Source organism: Corvus kubaryi, unplaced genomic scaffold (genome assembly GCF_017639235.1).
Source record: "Corvus kubaryi isolate FWS band 111438036 unplaced genomic scaffold, C.kubaryi_AGA036_p1.0 136, whole genome shotgun sequence".
Taxonomy (NCBI): domain Eukaryota; kingdom Metazoa; phylum Chordata; class Aves; order Passeriformes; family Corvidae; genus Corvus; species Corvus kubaryi.
The window spans coordinates 8,609,297-8,629,351 of NW_024580670.1; the positions used below are offsets into that span (position 1 = coordinate 8,609,297).

General features: G+C 44.9%; 2 protein-coding genes across 7 annotated transcripts in view; one reads left to right on the plus strand and one right to left on the minus strand.

The window, feature by feature from the left end:
- Positions 1 to 2,026: 2,026 nt before the first annotated feature.
- ACOX2 (acyl-CoA oxidase 2) lies at positions 2,027 to 19,476 on the plus strand. Of its 3 annotated transcripts, none has more exons than XM_042015427.1 (15): positions 2,027 to 2,132; positions 2,940 to 3,117; positions 4,262 to 4,424; positions 7,048 to 7,199; positions 7,474 to 7,581; positions 8,194 to 8,313; positions 8,800 to 8,915; positions 9,313 to 9,485; positions 10,552 to 10,714; positions 11,368 to 11,558; positions 12,701 to 12,862; positions 13,828 to 13,933; positions 15,917 to 16,134; positions 17,868 to 17,997; positions 18,732 to 19,476. In XM_042015427.1, exons 2-15 carry the CDS (start codon positions 2,958 to 2,960, stop codon positions 18,792 to 18,794), a joined length of 2,025 nt encoding a protein of 674 aa, XP_041871361.1. In that variant the 5' UTR covers positions 2,027 to 2,132; positions 2,940 to 2,957; the 3' UTR covers positions 18,795 to 19,476. The 3 variants fall into 3 exon arrangements, with proteins under 3 accessions (XP_041871361.1, XP_041871372.1, XP_041871379.1); XM_042015438.1 differs by having other exon boundaries at positions 2,030 to 2,132; positions 2,892 to 3,117; XM_042015445.1 differs by having other exon boundaries at positions 2,040 to 2,132; positions 2,831 to 3,117.
- The window catches only part of PXK (PX domain containing serine/threonine kinase like), a 56,502-nt gene continuing 47,833 nt past the window's right edge, over positions 11,387 to 20,055 (minus strand). For 2 of the 4 annotated variants that reach the window (XR_006013989.1, XR_006013986.1), the window contains exons 19-21: positions 19,620 to 19,734; positions 16,652 to 16,776; positions 11,387 to 14,397 (exon numbers count right to left, since the gene is read on the minus strand). The gene's annotated coding sequence lies outside the window, so the exon portion shown is untranslated. The remainder of the gene's footprint in view (positions 14,398 to 16,651; positions 16,777 to 19,619; positions 19,735 to 20,055) is intronic. The other 2 variants (XR_006013987.1, XR_006013988.1) reach the window with 2 other exon arrangements.

Consider the following 20,055-nt stretch of genomic DNA (forward strand, 5'->3'; position numbering starts at 1 on the left):
CTTTCGTAGCCCCAAGCAGCAAGGTTTCAATGGGCTGTGCCCCAAAACTCCTTACTGTGATCACACACCTCCTTCCATGCATGGATGCCAATGGTAGTCATTCATTGTGACAGTTCCTCTTCTGTGGAAGAGAGTAAGAACCAATCACTTCTGCTCTTTAAAGATAGTAACCTTTTAGCTATGCTCAAACTGGTCCATTGCCTGGAATTTCTCTTACTGCCAGAGTTTTCAATACCAGCTTTGCTCTTTATCCAGGTCATGCTGAGATCTCTTCTCCTATGCACTCACTCCTGAAGTGCTCCTAGATAATTTGCTGCAGTGAAATTTCCTGTCAAGGAACACTTACATTTTACTGCCTGATTTACTCCTCATGACTGCCTCAGAAATGGCAAGTTCTGGTTTTCTTCCTCAAGCCAGTGGTACCCTCAGACTGGCCCTGGCTGAACACTCCTTCTCGGGAATTTGCCTCTGCCTATCCTACGTATTTCTCCATACTTAGATCATTTCCCAAAATGATCTAAAACTGCCACAGACTGAACGGTTTTGTGTTGATGAAAGCATTATATGAAGCCTTGAATTTGCCACGATACTGGCAAGATCCAGCCTAATTAAAATGGTCAAAAATGCAAAATTATCAGCACCATAATAATGAGGGTGTGTTCCAACACACCATGACCATGACCAGGTGCTCTTGTGGGTTTTGTTGGTTCTCATCACAGCCCATGAGATCTCTGGGTATCCACAAGCACTTGGAGACCAGCTGGGTGTGCAGCTCCGGTGGCTCTCCAGCTCAGATCTCACTAACACAGACTGGCAATGACCTACTCAGGCAGCACCTGAGCCTGCCCAAATATAAATCTGCATGAACATCAGGTTGCAAAGAGATTCAGGGACAGGCTTTTTCCAATCTGTCATCCCTCACCCTCCCTTCAGGAGAGCCAGACTCACTCGCTGAATTGCAAACAGCATTCAAGAAGCACAAGGCCAAGCACTTCTGACTCCAGAAGAAGGAAATGTAAGAGCAAATGGAGAAATCCCATGGAGCACTTCAAAAAGATGTACTGCCTCCCAAGCACTCATGACCCCGAGTCACTGTGGGATGTGATGCTGTGCAGTACGGACCAGAACATGGCACATCCATAGGACACCCTGTCGCTCTGGGAGTGTGATGGAGCACAAGGCATCTTTAATCTACCAGTGATCCCTCACACACCTTCCACTGCCCGTGAACCACTCACTGCATTGCAGTCGCCTGCTCTCATTGACTGCTGCTCCTCGTGGCTGCCGGGCTTGGTTCAACAAGGCTTAAAATTAGCGTTACCCAAAACTACATCCAATTTCCCAACCTTTGCTTAACTTCCCATGTTAAAGCAAGCCTTCCGTAATGTGAACCCCACGCGTTCCACCTCATTCCCTGACAAAGCAGTTTCCAGCGTAGGTCTGCAGCGGCAGCACAGACCCATCGATGAGCTGTGGGCAGGGGGAATCCTCTGCTGGATTCCTCTCCCGTCAGGCTCATCCTGCTGTAGCTGGGGTGAGCAGGGTGTGAGGGGTGTGAGCTCCCATCTCCTGCCCACGGGGCACCAGCAGGGACAGATTCAGGACCGCCGGAGATGAGGGCAGCTCATGCCCCGTGTCAGGCTCCCTCGCCCCCCGGCACAGCCCCGCATTGCAGACCTGCACCCCAAGCTGCGGTCAGGGCCGAGGGCAGTGCTATGACAGAGCTGGGAAAACCCTGAGCACGTCAGACCCCCAGGCAAGGGGCAGCGCCAGCCCGAAGGGTGCTGCTCTCTACCCGGAGCAGGCTACGAAAACAATAAACCAAAATTAAAAACATCCAGAAGAAGGGCAGGGTGTCACTTTGGTGACGGAGCTGGAAGTGCAATCTCCAACGCGCCAGCTGCCTGAAGCGGGATCAGAAAGTCCTGTTTTGAAGCGGGATCAGAAAGTCCTGTTTTGAAGCGGAGAGCCTTCTGAGCGCCGGGAGCTGAGGGATTTTCCTGCCAGCAGAGGTCAGCGCTCGCAGGAACTCCCGCGGCCCGCGGCGCCGCCTCCGGGGACAGGGCCCGGGAGCCGCGGCCCGGGCAGGGAGGCAGCAGCCGGACGGCTCCACGGAGGACGCCGGAGACGAGGTACCTGGGGGGCTGCGTTTGCACGGAGAGAAGGGAACCGCGTTTTCCTCACGCAGCCTCGCGGAAGAGGAAGCTGAGGCCGAGGCGTCCCCGGCGCCCAGCCCCGCGCTCCCCGTGACGCCTCAAGGGCAGCGGCGGGTTACCCCAACGCTGCGTGCCCGCCGCGTGCCCCCGAGGCTTTTCTCTCTCCAGCAAGACACCTTGGATTAAAGGCCTGAATATCAGAAAAAGCAGGAATTGATAACACATTTGCAGTGGTTTCCAGAGTTTGTATTTCTTAAAGTAATCTGATGTTTGGAAAGGGAGCAGCCTTTTTCCCTTCAAGGGAAAAAGCTGATTTATTTTCTACTCACCACAGCTTTTGTTTTTACTAGTGTCCTGTGACAAATCTCACTAACACGGGCTTAGGGGTTAATGTAAAGCTGAGCCCCAAGGACAGAGGCAACACAGGCAGAGCCACCAGTGCCTGTGAGCCCTGGGCCAGAAACTCTCTTAAACATTAACACGTAGTTGTGGGATATCCCAGCATGAACTTTTCACAGAATATTGGGGACAGCCTGAGGAAAAGAAAAATATTTCATGTTTTAAAATACGTCATAAAACCTGCTGTTTGAGTTCTTTAAAGTGCCATAAATCTTGATTATCCATTGCAATGAGGACAGCATAGTGCCTAAATATTCATGAAACCCTTGTGCAGGGTTGTATGAATACTGGCCAGCCTACCAAAACCACCCCTCACTGTGCCAACATCTCCATCAGGCATCCACTGACAGGTGCCAGTGTCAGAGGAGCCCCATTCCTTTCTAGAGCAGCGCAGCCTCCGGGATGGCTCTGCTGGAGACCAGCAAGTACCCACAGGGCTCAGTGCTTGGCAGCGTGAACCCCGACCTTGCCAGCGAGAGGCAAACAGCCTCCTTCAGCGTGGAGAAGCTCACGGCCCTGCTGGATGGTGGCACGGAGCAGACACGGATACGGAGGGCAGTGGGTGAGTGGCCTCACGAGGTCCTGGTGGGGGCTGGCACAGGCCATGCCTGTGTCCTGCTGCTCTGCTCCTCGTTTGCAGCACGGTGGGGTATGTGCTCCTGGGCATTTGCTTGTTATCCATCTCTTTAAAGAGTGGGAGTGTGGAGCTGGAGTCTTCTCTTCATGTAAATCAGTACGACTCCTCCGCAACCACTCCTGCTGTCTGAAGCTTTTCCCCCTCCCTGCTCCCATTCCCTTTCTCTGTCAAGACTGGTTAAACTGGAATATAAGAACTGAGGATCGAGCATCTGTGTGCGAGGGAAATGCGTGCAGGGGCTGGTGCTGCTGTGCAGAAATGCACATCACATGTGAACCACAGCCAGCTTCCCTCCTTGGCACACTGGGCTCATCCAGGTGGGGAATTTCTTGCGTGGGTTGACTCAACCAGGTTGAGCTGCTCTCACTCATGATGGGTGTGCCAAAAAATGACTGTATGCTCGGAAGAAACAGAGGAAAAAAACCCTCCCTGTTGTCTTTGTAACTGCATCCATGTTACACACTTAGCAAAGGAAAACAGCACAGCCACTGGGATCACCCCTTTCACAGTGCCAGTGGAGTTCAGTGTAACCTTCCACATGAATAGACTCAAGGTTTTAAGGCAAAATGGACAAGGGGAGTGTTCAGGCTGACACAGAAGTAGTGACTCTGTGTTGTTTTGCAGCAGTGCAATGGGCTGGTAACATCCCGAGTCAGACACCCAGCAGGCTCCGGCCATAAGCCACCCTCTGGCTAATGCAGCTCACCACAGCCCTTACTGCCCCCACAGCAATTGGAGGATTCTTGGTATCTTCTGCCAGAAGTCACCTCTCCCACCCTGACCAGGGACGGTGCCTTACCCTGCAGGGTCACCATTTCCACTGAACAGACCCCTCTCTCAGGCCCACTCCGTTCCCCTCCTGCCTCCCCAAAACCACTGCTTTGCAGAGTTATATGTGACAGCCATGGGAGCCAGAACTGGCAAAACAAAACCTGCCTGCAGGCACCCTAAAAATCACAACCTCAGTATCCATGAGTCCAGTCCTGCCTGCTCCTCCCGAGCATGGCTCGAGGCACTGCCTGCACTTTCCCAGCCCCCGGAGAAACAACTGTTCTGTGTTGCTTTGCAGTGGAAGCTATTGAATCCGACCCTGTATTTAGCAGAGAAAATCAGTATTTCCAGACCCAGAATGAGAGGTACGAATCAGCAGTCAGGAAGGCTGTTCATCTCCAGAAAAAGATGCATGAGATGGGATGGACTGAGAATGGACCTGAATATAAGTACATTTACAGGTGATTTCTTTTTTTTTTTTTTTTTAATGTACAACTAATTTTTTGTTAAAAGCTTTATATTCCAAACAAGAATCAGCTTCAGCAAAGGCTGGGAAAGGCCAACAGCTGACAAAATAGGTTTGGATAAAAATGTACTGCAGGTTTTTACTTTAGCAGCACACTTGGGAAAAGGGAAAATGGTGGTACATGACCAGGAGCTTCTCAGAGAGCAGCACATGGGTACAGCATGATAGATCACAGCAGTTCACAGCCACAATATGGTATTTCCACTTCAGCAACCTCCTTACTTGTACTGCAGCTCTCATACCACCCCTTAGACATTTTTAAATGTATAACCAGAACTGGAAGTGGTGCTGTTTCAGTTACATTACTGACATCTAAATAAATTAAAGATTACATTTTATGTATTTAGAAAACACATATTTTATTAAGGGAAAAAAAGAAAACAAAAAAGAAAAAACTCACCTTAGTGAGTGTAGGTAAATGAGGATAAAATATTTTCACATTCCTTTCCTTTAAAAGTTTCCTTAACACTTTGTGTGGGGTTGAGCTCTACATTTCAGTTGCTTGCCCCTCCTTTCCCCCTTTGTTAAATCAATTCCTGGCTGGCTGTTGCCCAGGGCACACTGTGTTTGGTGGGGTCACGTACCCAGTAGGAAGGTCCAAGTTCAGCAGTGTCACTCAGAAGGATAATGCCTGTCCCTTACACAGCACTGCCGACACTCAGAGCCACTTTTTGGCGTTTCATAGACTCATAGCACAGTTTGGGTTGGAAAGGACATTTAAAGGTCATCTAGTCTAGCTTTCTGCAATGAGCAAGGACATCTTCAACTACATCAGGTTGCTTGGAGCCCCATGCAGCCTGACCTGGAATGTTTGCAGGGAGGGGACATCCACCAGCTCTCCAGGCAACCTGTGCCACTGTTTCACCATGCCCATTGAAAATGAGTTCTTCATTATGTCTAGTCTAAATGTACCTTCTTGTAGTTTAAAACCATTACTGTTTCCCCTATGGTAACAGGCCCTGCTAAAAAGTTGTCCCCATCATACGAAAGATGATAATTTTTTATGCTGAGCTTTTGACTGCCTACAGCGAGTGGAACTAATGAAGGGTGAAATGTACCATGAAGAGCTCTTGGACCTGACCATTATATTTCCATTAAAAAGCAGCTCCCACTGCTCCCTCAGAACAAAAAAAATCCACCCTTTCTCCCACCCAGGTGTGCTTTTATCAGGCCCCCTAATGCCAAGGGCTGCGTCAGGGCCAGCCCTGTGCTGTCCCATTTGCTGGATTTGGAGCAGAACTGTCTGGCAGGGCAGCTCTTGCCTGATGAAAGTCCAGGTGAGCACCAAGCTCTTATGACAGAATCCTGGCTCCCAGTGCCCAGCACAGTGAATCACTCACACAATTTAAAATCCAGCTTTTCAAATAGCAGCTAAAGGAACGTTATTTCTGGCCAGGCTGCCAAGGATTCATTAAGTCATTTTCTGTTAATCAAAGCAATTTCCCTTTAACGTCTTTGTTCATATTTTCCCCCCCCCCACACTCTTTCAGCATGATTAATTCTCTCTCAGGGCTAGTATAAAAGAAAGGTCAGGGTAATTTGTTAACAATAGAAGGTATCTATGTGAAAGGAGATGCTCTCTAGAGCACTGCAGTAAAGCAATGCTAACAGCCACTCAGCTACTGAGAACAGCACAGCCACTTACTTGTACACGTACCTGTATCTGTGAGGTGATTCAGTCATGTTCTGAGGAATCCCAGGAAAAGGGATATAATCATATTCCTCATGTTTTCTTATTATTTCTCACACACAAAAAAAGCTTACATAAATTTCTCATTTGTGTCATGGAAATCACTGTATCCAAGTTCCCATACACAGCTTCTGGAATAGTGCATTTTAGGATGTATGCAGATGGTGATGGCAAAGGACCTGACCAGACAACCAGGGGTTACTTGGATGTATTTGAATTTTTCCACAAGAAAATAACATCTCAATTCAGGCCAAATCTCTCTGAACCCCAGTATTGTTCACTAACAGCAATGGGCAGCAAACAAACAGCAAAAAGTACAGCAACAAACCCAACATACCATGGTATTTCTCCAGAATGGGAATGTTCAGGAAATCCAGGTCCCAGATACCTACCTGTGTAATTCAGTCTAATATGCCCCACAGTTGATTTGCTAGGGTTTGGGGTTTCTCAAGGAGGGTGCTGCTTTGTTTTTTCTTTTTAGTTCAGCCTGAAAATCTGACTTAAATAAAATCCTATGAAGTAAAATAAAAATACAAAATGCTCACAGAGTCTCAGGAGCTTTGGAGCTGGACTGTGCTTTTAGCTCAGCATCTGCTACTCAGAACAGATAATTCCTCCAAGACCAAGTGAAATAATGAGCGAGCAACACATAAGCAAACTCTGTTATGAAAGAAGAAACAAAAGCAGCTTGGAAGGGCATTTTTCCTGCGATGCTGTGCTGATGCTGGGTGCTGGGCAAGGTATGACAAGGCAGAAATCAAAAGGCAGCAGGTGGTACTGTCTGGTGACCGCTGCAGTGCCACTGCCTCATTCATCACATGCCTGGAACTTCATCCCCTTAGAAACGCCCCTTGTGCCTTCTCTGCAGAGCACTGGCAGGAGATGTTGCGTTCCTCCTTCACCGTGTCTTCATGAGAAGTATTTCAGTGCTGGGCTCTGACAAACAAATTGCCAAGTGGATTCCTCTCGCCACCCAGCACAAGCTCATTGGAAGCTACGCCCAGACTGAACTGGGACACGGTAAGGTTGCAGGAAAAACAGCATTTCTGTATGACACAAGGCTGCAGCCCAAATTCTCATGGGAATTTGACTCCAAACTGTCCATCCTTGACTGGGACTGGGGTGGTTGGGTTCTCATTCATGGTTCTCATCAGAAGGGTAAACCACAAAAGCCTGATAATACCCACAGCCAGCTTCCAGGGATCCTTCACTCTCTCCATCCCTGTGGTATACCAGGAGATAGGTACATAGATACATACATACATAGATCTTTTTCAAATTTCTTCTTTTAAAGGCACTTATCTTCAGGGTTTGGAAACAACAGCAGTTTTTGATACTGCTACTCAGGAGTTTATACTGAACACGCCAAAGATCTCTGCCATGAAGTGGTGGCCTGGAGACAGTAAGTACCACCAAAGTATTTTGGGTTTTGCCTCCTTCAGTTACTCCATCTACCCTGGTTAAGCTCTGTGTTTGAGGGCCCAGGTGCTAGCAGAAGACTTCGATAAGAGAGACACATATGGACAAGCAAGTAAGAGAAAGGGGATTTTCTAAGTTCAAAGGCCACAAGGGAGCCACCATCATCTACAAAAACCCCTTGGGTTGCAGGCTGAAGAACTTCACTCAGGAAAGCTCTTGCCTCTGCAGGAATAAATCTTCTTTGTAAATAATACTCAGACAACCAAAGTGTGAAAATCTTGGCTCCCTTCAGGAAGATATTTCACAGAAACTAACTGGAGTCACTGCAACAGCCACAGCACTTCCCACTCTCAGCATTACATTAGCTCAAAACTGTTTATTTTTTCTCATATTCTGTTACAAAACTGTTAATCCAAGGCTCATGGGCAGCAACAGAGGCAGAATGATGGTGCAACTTGTGAGAGCTAAGAGCGAGCTGATTTACGTTTCCAGTGCACACCTGTGCTGACCCAACACATAATTAGTACTGACCTCTCTGAACGGTGTTTGTGCTCTATCTTATCTTAAGGGAATGGGGCTGTTTTTCTTCTCACAGTGGGAAGATCAGCAACCCACACAGTGGTCTTTGCTCAGCTGTATGTTCATGGGAAGTGCTATGGCATCCATCCCTTCATCGTGCAGATACGCAGCCTTCAGGACCATTCACTCTGCCCAGGTAAACGACCCCAGACACTGCATCACTTGTGCAGGTGCTCTGCCTGTTTTGCCCTTAAATGTTTTCTAAAACATTGGGCCCAGGGAGATAATATAATTGCCAAAACAAGCCAAGCCAAGCCAAGACAGATACCCAAGGTGTAGTTATCATTAAGCCCAGCCTTTTGATCTGAAGGGAAATTTAACACATCCTCAGCCATATCCAGACCAAGCCCTTGTCATAATCAGAATCCTGGGCTGCTCTGAGCACCTCAGCATTAATAACTCAGTTCTGACCCCAGCCAGCACAGATCCATCTGTCCATGGATCATGGCAACAAACTACCACTAGGCATTCGAATGCTTGTTTCATCCCTTGGGCAAGATCACCTATGCTGGGGAAGAAGCAGAGCTGATTGTGCCCTTCTTTTGAGGTCTCCATCTTGACACAAAATGGGGAGCAAAAAGTTCAAGTGGAAGTAAGCAGGCTATGTTTTCTCCTGCTGCAGGCGTAACTGCAGGAGACATCGGTCCCAAAATGAATTTTGAGCACATTGACAATGGCTACCTCCTGCTGAAGAATGTGCACATCCCCAGGGAGAACATGCTGAGCAAGTTTTGTGAGGTATGTGTGGACTCCCATCACAAACTCGCCATCACACTCTCATTCCACAGCCAGAGAGACAACAGGGACCTGTCTAAATTCAGGACAAAAGGCTTCCTTTGAGTGTCAGCAAGTCTCTGAGGTTTTATCAAGGGCAGAATGTACCTGAATCCTAAATGAAAGTCAGTGTCAAGAATTCCACATTCAGAAGCTGGGGATCATAGGGCAGGCAGAACCCACCTCTGCCAGAAACAGTAAGAATTTGTCTCTTCAAATGGGTATCTTTCATCTATCATACATAAAAGCATTGTTTGCATTCAGTGAAGGATTTTTATGTCCATTTTATTCCGTGCATAGTGATTACACAACCACAGTAGTACTGAAGAAGGCAGCATCTGACAGCTTCTCTCTACTCTAGGTTCGACCAGATGGCACCTATGTAAGACAGGGGTCACAGAAGATTAATTATTTCACAATGACAACAGTGCGCATATCCCTCATTTCAGACGAGGTTCTGACACCCCTAATGAAGGCTTGCACCATCGCCATCCGGTACTCCGTGGTTCGCCGGCAGTCCAAGCTAAAGCCTGGGTAATACCATGCATCCCCGTGGGAAGGGGACTGTACACTGTGTTCCCCCACACCAGTTTGTATTTCTTCTCTTCATCTTATCTTTCAGCCCATCACTGGCTGATTTCCTGGCCCAGACAGGCCATGATAAACACGCTTCCCCATTATTTACATTAATGAGCTTCAGTCAAAGTACAAGAGAATGTTTACAGTTCTTTCCAAGATAAGTTTCATACTTTTAATAGGTCAGTGGCTCACACAGACCTTATTTCTTTATAACTGGCTGTCCCCTGTAATGCCATAACTCAGCAGAATCCATACAAAGTGACCAAGTTGCTGAATTCTTATTCCATAGTTTTACTAGTGGATGCAACATTAAAGTACCTTCCAACATCCAGAAATCCAATATCCACACTTTAATCACTGAATTGTATTCAGGGTTGAATCCCCATTATTTTTAAAGAGATACATTGATTTGTATGGATTACAAAGATTTCCATTTAAATCTCCTTTCAAAAGCAGAAAGATTCTAGTGAAAACATGGTTTTGTTCAAACACAAACCAAACAGAAAAGCACAGCAGCTGAACTATTGTAATAACCAATTCCATCACTTGAAGCCCTAAATGTACCAACCACAGCAGAAGTGATAAAGAACATCCAACAAAAGCTCAGAAGACTTCAAATAATTCAGAGTCAAATATTTTCAGGGAAACATTTCTATGCACCGGGCCACAAAGACTCCATTTGAAAAGCCAAAGTTGATCAGGGTGCAATGCCACTGCCTTTCCTGGAACACCTAACAACTTGCTGTCCTTGAAGGCTTCATTCTCTTCCTCTCCTGCAGTGCCTGTTCCCCTCTGTACTGACTGACCACACAGTGCCTTTTCTACACTGTTAGGCTCTTCTGGGTTTGTTTCTCCAATAGCTCAGCAAGCTGGGCAGATTTGCTGCCACACTGTCAGCTCAGTCCTGTTCACACACTGCTTCTTGGTAATGAAAAATGCCATTTCGTTCTGCAGCAGGTAAAGTAACAGTAGTTGTGACCATGTCCACACTTTCCCTGCTTCATCAGCTGTCTTCCAACAGGGAACAAGAAGCAAAAATCCTTGACTACCAGACTCAGCAAGAGAAACTGCTGCCCCAGCTGGCAGCAGCCTATGCCTTTCATTTCATCAATGACTACCTGCAGGAGCTATTGAACAGGGGGTACATAGAGATCCAGAAGAAGAACTTTGACATGCTGCCAGAGGTGAGCTGCAGCAGGATTAGCTCATTCAGCACTTTTCATCTCTAAATGTTAAAGTATTTCAGCAAACTGGACAAGCATTCCCCTCACCACTAGAGAAGTAGAGGAGGAAGCACTAAGAGCTCAAATGACGTGTCCCAGGTCCACAACCAGTCAGCAACAGCATTCGCTCTACCACCCCAAACTTTTTGGTTTGGGAACCATTGCAGAGTGAAAAGTCCTTGAAAGGCATGCCCATTGGCTGAAAGCCTCATTCCAAGTAGCTGGTGGCACAAAGTGTTATTACATAACTCCATCTACAATGCACACGCGCATACTTCTGAGCCAAAACCAAAAATGCGACTTTTTAGACAGAACAGAATATTTTGCAATTGGGTGCTTGAAATGAAAACACACTCTGAACAAAGGTGGCCAAACCCAGAACTGGCTGAGAGAAACCCAAAAATGTACAAACTGACCACAGTGTGCCTAGCAGGAGTGTGTGCAGCATTCCAGGCAGACACCAAAGGCCTGGCTCAGAGAACTGGGTGCTACCACCATGCAGGGGGAGACTTGACAGGGATTTCATGCCTAGACACTGCACAAAATTTTAAAAAATGAACTTATTCTGAGGATTCCACCAGTAACACTCTGCTTTTCCCTCTCATTTTTAATAGCTACATGCATTATCTTCAGGTTTTAAAGCTGTGATCACTCAGCACTGCACTGCAGGAGTGGAGATCTGTCTCCGGGCCTGTGGGGGCCATGGCTACTCCCTGCTGAGTGGACTTCCTTCCTTGTATACCAAAATACTTGCCTCTTGTATTTATGAAGGAGAAAACACCATTTTGCTCCTGCAAGCTGCCAGGTAACAATTCAAGTATGTTAATCTAAAAGCCTGCCCCCTCATTTATTCAGCCTTTACCACTTCTCCAAAACCAGTAAAACCAGCTACTCCTTTCACACAGCACCTTCTAAAAATACAGCTCAGGACATAAACTATTCATGTCTTCAGTCTAACAAGCATGGAAGTGTATGGGAACTGGATTATCTCTTCTGGTTTTGGTTTGGGGATGTCTGCAGGTGCTGTTCTGCATAACCTCATTTCCTCTTTGCCTGGTAGCACAGCAAAGGTGTTGCTGTGAAAGTTTTGTGGTTAATTTTTTAAGCAACCAATGTAACAATGGTACGATGTAACACAATATTGGTAAAATGAGGTCAATTCAGAGAAAGCAAAGTTGTTGGATACTGAAAGTGGATGAGTCATGCTTCAAGAACATCACTTTCCTCCAAACACGCAGACTGATGATTATCAAGAGTAGATGAAATACTGGATAAAGAAACTACAGCTGCTTGAACTTTTAATAATGTATGTTTTTACTAGAAGGAGAAAATCGGGGCACTTCCCAGGGTCAGAGCCATCACATAGCTCTATGCTGCATGCAGACATTTCTGCACTCATTACTGCTTTTTGCAAGATCAACAGCAAGGTCAAGAAAAATGCTGCACCCTTTTAATTCCAGACCTGGTCAGTCTAGCTCATAGCACAGGTACCAAAAAACTAAGGGAGTGGGGAATGCTCCTTGTAAATTCTCTCCAAGGGTCTCATGTGTTAACATAATGTGACTGTGTGTTGGGGATCACAGAGGTGAAGACCAAATCACCATTAAAGCTCCAGAGCATTGAGACTCAGGTTGCAGAGTTGATAATGTATCTAATCACTACACTGCTGAGACTGCTAATAGCCACAGCAAGTTTCTGCTGAAAAAATTACCATTATGGATTGCTGTAGTATTAAATAAGGCAGACAGGCCACCCCTGAGACCCACCACAGGTCAGGTTATTGTGAGTAACATGCAAAACAAAAGGTCATTACTTGTTCATTCTGGGCCACTGAAGGGATGGGTCACACCTTGCTGCTGCTCACCTGAGCCCATTTACTTTTTGCATGACTGTTTGCTGTGAGGAGATCACCACCATACCCTGCTCTGACTGTTACCCTCTTCCCAGGTTCCTGATTAAGTGCTTCATGGCAGCCAGTGCTGGCCAGCCTGTGCCACCATCTGTCACTTACCTGGCTGCAGTGAAACACGGGAAGTGTCCAGCCAAGAACAAGTTGGATTTTCTCAGTCCAGATATTTACACTGAGGCCTATCAACACGTGGCAGTCAGGTCAGTACACAGGACGGGAGACAGGATTTCTCTCTTTGACATCAGAAATGTGTTAAGAGCACAGCTTTTTCCTTGCTTTAAAGGGACATAACGTAAGTTAAACAAGGATTGGCACCATCTGTTCCTGAAAAAGAAAAGGAAGGCTACACAGGATTAACAGCCATGTCAGATGTTCAGTATGAGGCTTTCACACTCAGAAGTTTTTAAGCCATGTGCTACCAAACGACTACATTTCACAAAGTTGATGGCACTACTAAAATAAATCCCAGACCACATCACTGAGTTGCCATCCAGTAAAATCTTTATTGGATGCTGAGCAATTCTGTATAGAATGTTAAAATTTCACATACCTGAGAAAGTGATGTTTGTTTTCAGTTTAAACCATAGCAAGAACAGAGCCTCTCATTCTGTCTGTAGCCTTTCAACTACACATTCAGCAACTCAACACAAATTAAAATGGTACCATGAGTGGTCTCAGAATTATGTACACAGTTATGGGCTGTATAGGTGTCACCTCTGCAAATCAGGTAAAAGGACAACACTGCTGTGATTGAAACCAGTGTAAAAACAGCCACTATCCAAAAGCTTCAGTATCAATGGGAACAGGATTTGAATCCCTGTGTAGAAAAGGAGAAACGTAATGGAACAGCTGTCCAGTATTACTGTTTGTTTTGCAAACCCTCCTTACACACACACAACCCAAGAAAAGCTCAGCCAAACCCCTGGTAAACTACTCTGGAAGCTGAGAAGGCAGAAATCCTTCAGTACAAGGGTGGTCTGCATTCTTCTCACAATTTATACTTAGATTTTGCATAATCTAAGTTCACTCATACTGAGTGTAGATAACTTCAGATGTCAGAAATTCCAGTCTGCCATTCAGTCACACATCACTCCCGAGTGCAAATTCATGCATGTGGGATGCTACATTCACATACAATATACTTCATGCTTTTTCAATTTTCCAGGCTCACAAGCAGCACAGCAGAAAAGCTACAGGACTTGATTCAGTCTGGAGTCAAAAAGCACGATGCGTGGAACCAGTGCACAGTGCAGCTGGTGCAGGCTGCAAAGGTTAGCAGAATTTATCTGCATATCTGATGTTGGTCATTATGAAACAATATGCAACAGAAATGGCATGATTAGCTTAAAACCTCAGTGCTGTTTATTGTTTCCTGTTGACATCTAAGAGACACCACAAAGATTGTCACTGTGGTCTGCATGGTGGAAAAGTTGTAGTAAGAAGCAATTGCAGATCTGAAAAATTTGCTGCCTGTATAGGCCAGGTAGAAAAAGACTAGGAGAAATGAAAGGGAGAAAAAATACATTCACAGTTACGCTGCTACTACTGGCAGAATCAGACCTCCCATATCCTGCAACAAAAACCCACCATCTCCAGCCAACACTCATCTTTTTATAAGAATCCAGCATTTCTGGCTCCCAGAGAAGTCTTCCCAAAGCCACTCCACTGAAAGCTGATGGAGTCACAGCAAAGGGTGAAACATGCCTGGTATTTCTTCCATCTGCTGGAAAGATAACTGCAGGGAAAAGAGTGAAAACCAGTGATAAGTGCAATGTTAACTACTGCTGAAAGATAAAACAAATCAAATTAATAAGAGATGCTTTCAGCTGAAGTACCTTTGGGACGGCAGCATTTGTTCCCTAAAACAAGGGTGAATTAGAGTTAAGCAGAAAAGAAAACAAGGGGATAAAAGCCCTAAATATCAATGAAAACTAAATCTGTTGATAGTTCTGTATCTCCAAAAACCAAAATTCTTTTTTTAATATGCAATTAAGTGCAATTCCTCTACAGTTATGGTGAAGGCCTTCCTCCCTCCGTTCCTTCCTTCCTTCCTTCCTTGAGGAAAAGAAGATTTTGAAACAGGTCCATAACTTATTTTAACATCATTAACTGTTTCTGAAGAGCCTAACATATGCAGAGGGCTGGCTGTGGTATTGTCAATGCTGCTGCTAGACTCTTCAGAAAATGGGATCCACGCCCCCAAAGTTTCGTAAATATTTCAGGGACAGGAAAAAGTCACCCAAACCCCTTGAATTTTCCCCATAACTTTCAAATTTTTATATACTGCTGCCTTCTTGGGGCAATTCTCTATTTACTTCTTATTCCATACCTTCCCTGGAGATTGACCCACACATCTGGCATGGCAACTCTATGAACTGATGCCTGCCAGCTCTCAGCTGAGTGGCTCAGACACTGGGCAGACTCCACACAGGTTAATTGCTTGAGTAGCCACTCAGGGCCACTCAGCTTCTCAGGCAGGTTCTGCAGTTCACACTGACCTCCACCTCTGCTGCTTCACCGTGCCAGCAGGAAGAGCTGCAGTGCAGGTGTGCCATGCTTACACCTACAGCTGGAGGGGAACTGTGTAGTGGGGGAGTGAACCCACACAGACCCCAGCACCACCAACCACCCACAGCAGTGTCAACGTAGCAAGAGTCACTCCAAAGACAGGTGGAGTCAGCCTAATTCATCTGCTCTGCACCTCAGCTAATATTTCTGTCATTTTTGGGTCAGACATTCTACTGGTGTCTGACCCAGAAATTACCAGTTTACTTAAAACCACAAAAGTGGGAGGTAAATTTGGCTGTTCTTCTGTGACAATGGTGTTTCTGGAGCTGAAGTCTCATAGACACTGATCCCAAAGTACCGTGAGTCTAAGGTCTTCAACAGAAGTTTTCTCCTATTGATGTACAACCAACATTCACTTAGAACACAGCACATTCCAATGTGTTCCCTTCACATAAACTCTTAGGGAAATTCATCAGAAGTATTTAGAATAAGTACTACCATGATTTCTGAAGCAGTTTTCTGGAGTTTACAAATACCACAGTGTTGACTGTTTATACATTCTGTCTTCTGCTGTTGCTGTAAGCCAGGAATGCAAAAGGCCTGGTCACCCAGCAAACAAAGGATACAGACTGGAGAAGTGCCAGGGAAATGAAAAGGTTTTACATTCTTTGCAAGAACACTTGAGTCACTTGGCCTACTAAAAGTGTTTTGAGGTGCATTCACTGTTGATCGTATTTGTTTTCCAGGCTCACTGCCACTACATTGCAGTGAAAAACTTTGCAGAAACTGTGGAAAAACTCGAGACCAAGGCTGGCATCCAGAAGATTATGAAACATCTCTGTGACCTCTTTGCACTACATGGGATCTTCTCAAATACAGGAGCCTTCTTGCACGATGGATACACATCTCCAGCTCAAATGGACATGGTCACAGCATCCTACCTGGACCTCCTGGCTGTCATTCGGTGAGCTACTTTGGCAGTACACAGCTATGCAGTTTATCCCCGTGATAGATATAAAAGGGTGCTGCTGTACCTATGGCAACATCTCCACAGTCAATTCACCTCATTCAGTTTTTATTTTCATTGCCTGGCAGCACTAGAAATTGATTGAAACATCTACTCAGAGCTTGTTTCAATGGCAAAATAGACCCAAGTGTCCAGCTCCTCTGCAATCGCTAAAGTTCTGTAACATGAAATCTTAAATTATAAATGAAGAAGTCATGAACACTTTCTACCATCTGCAGTAGAGTGAAAGCAGGAAAATATGTAGTCAGAGCACACTGGCAGGAGGGAGCCACAGCAACCCATCACACATTGCAAAATCTGCTTAAGCCACAGCTAATACAGCCTAGTCTGTTGCCATGGCTGAGCTGCAATTGGTACCCAAACAATCCTGCCTACAGCTACTTCAGATGCATCTGCTCAACACCATTTATCACCAACTCTCTGAATTCTGAATTATGTTAAGGTTTTCACTTACCACAACACCCATAGAGGCTTTTTGACAAAGGGTTCCGTTTTCACTACTCAGTGCTGTTTGTTTAGGACATAATAACTTATGGTGCACAGGAGTTGCTACTGTATGTAAAATTCTACCTAAGCCACCTGGAGAGAAACAAGAACACGCTATAAGCAAGAGCTGAACAGAGCTTAGCCAAATAGCAAGGGTTTTCAGAACTGACAGCAGAATCTGAATTAAGTGATAAGTTTAACATAACATTTTCAAAAGCCTAACACACTGTCTTTGGAATTCCTTGCAATTTCTGTGTTAGTCCATGCCTTGTTAACAGGATTCAAGAATGGAGTATTTACAGTTAGTAGAAAGGATACAACCACTTCCTGGTCTGTAGCAAAATCCCACCCTTTCCCAAACCCTCAGACAGCTCTTCCCCAAAAGGAACTGGAAGATGCAAATGCCAACATTTGAGCAAACCACTTTGCATCCTGGTACCTCCGGTGTGAGGTACAGCCAGCACAACTTCCTATACCCAAGGTGATGGGAAGATGAGGAAAAAGAAACCATCTCCTGCTTAGGAGATGCTGCCTGTGCTGTGTCTCTCCATGCTGTCAGACTGGCCCCTGGGCTAGATGAGCCCTTGGATGGGTCAGGGTTGTTTTGCTCTTACAGACATGAACAGAAGACCTCAACACCTCGTGATGAGGTAACAGAAATACTGAAAGGTAGATGAAGGTTGGGGATCACCAAAGCAACTTCACAGCAGTCTAGTAGGAACCTTACTCCATTTTATAAGACAAACACATACAGCTTAAGAAAAATGAAAGACAAAAAGCAAAATAACAAACTGGCAGAGACTACTGAGAAAACATCTGACATGAGATTGAGTCCTGAATTAGGGATGGAGCCCAGGTGATTACAAGACCCTGCAAACACCCGCTTGGCACTGCAGACAGCTCAGGGCATTAGTAGAACATCACAGAATCACAAAATTGTTAGAGTTGAAAGGCACCTCTGGAGATCATCTAGTCCAATTTCCCTGCCAAGGCAGGGTCACCTAGAGATGCCTCTGAGGAATTAAAAGAAGCAGGATTTTCCCCCCCAGTAAAGACAAGGAGGACAACTGGCACAAGCTTTCCAGGAGAAACCTGGGCAAATGACTTTCAAGTTTATCTTTATTTTCCCATCTTGCAAAGCAGTACCCTCTCAGTAACAGGAATGTGACTCCTGTGCTCCGTAGGAAGGACGCTGTTCCACTGGTGGACGCTTTTGACTTCACAGACAAGACCCTGAACTCTGCACTGGGCAGCTATGATGGGCAGGTTTACCAGCGGCTCTACGAGTGGGCTCAGAAGTCACCCACCAACCAGGTAGGGATGAACTAGAGCTGGGCAGCTTCCCCAGCAGCCAGAGCAGAAACTGCTTCTCTTCTAACAAAAGCAATATAGATGCGAGACAAGAGCTTTTAATTCCTCTTTGTTTCACGGATTTGTATCACACTGTACAGAATAAGCTAAAATAAAAGTGTATTTACTTACTATGGAACAGCACTAAAGGCAGGGTATTTTCTATACACTGATACTTTTACTAGTGCAAAACTTGGGAGTTTTAATAATATGTTTAATCAGAAAGAGTGTAAGTGTTAAACAAGGCAATTTGATCCTTCATGGTCTTTAGCACTTTGCTTTCTCAATTCATCCATACTCTGGAGTAATGTAAAATTATGTGTGATGTAAACATGTATTGCTCTGTTTGAAACTCATTTGGCCTTGAGTGAGATTTTTACTGTGGTAATCAGTATCCCTTTGAAATGCTACAGCTGAACACAAAATTTGCCTTCAGCAAACATTCAACTCCAAGCATATTTTCTGAGGTTAAATAGTATGCTGTCCCCTTTGGGATGAGTATGGTGTGCTGGTTATGAAGAACAGCACATATAGGGGAAAAGATCTTACATATAGTTGAAGTAGCTGGTGGTTTGTTGGTTGGGGTTTTTTTTAATAGTGTAGCTTTCTGTATTTCAGAGATTGTTCTTAAGAAAAAAATTACAGCCTTTCCCGTCTTAATTGCCATTAATTCCCTTCCACATTCTCTTTCTGAACAGATGAGCCCAGCCTACGAGACGTATTTGAAGCCACTTCTGCATAACACACTATCGAAATTATGAAGACCGTGTTCCAAGTGAAGGGCATGCATTTCCTCTTGTTCTTTGTGCAGCAGTACATTTATGAAGCATCAGTAATGACTAATCAGAATTAATAATCAGTAATCAGTTGCTTACTTACAGTTACAACAAGTAGGAAAGATTCTCAGCCAGCTATTTGCAATTAGACAGATGCCAACAGTGCTGAGTGGTACCCGCTGCTGTGAGACAATCTAGTCAGGAATGGTCCAGGGTTCACTGTTTTCTATCCTTTCTATCAAGTGTCTTGACAGCATCAAAACTCTCGCATTTGGCTTTCTTATTCTTTTTCTAAATCTACTACATGATGATTGAGAAAAAAAAAATGCCACCACACTGTGAACCCTCTCTCAGTGTGTTATAACCATACAGTGCCTTCAAAAAAACCCAAACCAACCAACTTCACTGAAAAATCCACAGTGAAATTACAATCCTGCATTTTTAGGAACAAGTTCTTCTCTTCGATCAGAAAGTGTATTAGAAAGCACATCTGTTTTGACAATTAAAATAGCTCTTGATTTGCTCAGTACTGGAATATTCCTGCCTAATGAAGATGCAGACAAAGCTGATGCCATCTCCAGTCTGCAGAATTTACCTTCCCATTACTAGAGCTGCTCATACTGTCTTTCTATAAATCCTGAGCTCCAATAAAGTGTATTATTTGGAATACTGCTTCTCTAATTATTATACTTCATAATTATGGAAAGAGCAGGCTGATCCAGGCCAGTCATTAATTTGCTAGTAAATGAAGTGTTGCAAGGAACATCTTGTGATTATAATTCAATGCCAGTTAACATGGATATTTCTTACCACATGTTGCAAGAAAGAAACAACTTTTCCTGAGCTTCATCAGTTCTGCTTCTCTTCCCTCCTTGATAGCAAGAATAAAGCTCTCACTGCTGCTCTTATTACATAAGTCAAAAACCTGCAATGTATGAAGAGACAAAATATGACAGAGAAATACCCCCCAAGACAGGACTTTAGAGCCAGATATGTGATGGAAAGCTCCCAGCTGCAATCAAGTTAGAGCATAACCAGAAAATCTATTAAAAACTACGACGAAGGGACCAGGATAAGTAGAAATGTCTATATGAAATTGAGTAAAGCCAAAGAACTTGAGTGCCTTGACTTGAACATCACCAGAAAAAGCTTTCTGCAGTTAAAATGATATATATAAAGTCAGTAGATAAAGTGCTGACAAACCAGGCAACTCTATTAGCAGCTACAAGTATTTAGGCTCTGTGTT

Bases quoted from the DNA above. Each gene is read 5' to 3' on its own strand.
- ACOX2 (XM_042015427.1), top strand. From the start codon at position 2,958: ATGGCTCTGCTGGAGACCAGCAAGTACCCACAGGGCTCAGTGCTTGGC. The intron at 3,118-4,261 runs GTGAGTGGCCTC...GTTGCTTTGCAG, and splicing joins ACGGATACGGAGGGCAGTGG to TGGAAGCTATTGAATCCGAC. The intron at 7,200-7,473 runs GTAAGGTTGCAG...CTTCTTTTAAAG, and splicing joins CCAGACTGAACTGGGACACG to GCACTTATCTTCAGGGTTTG.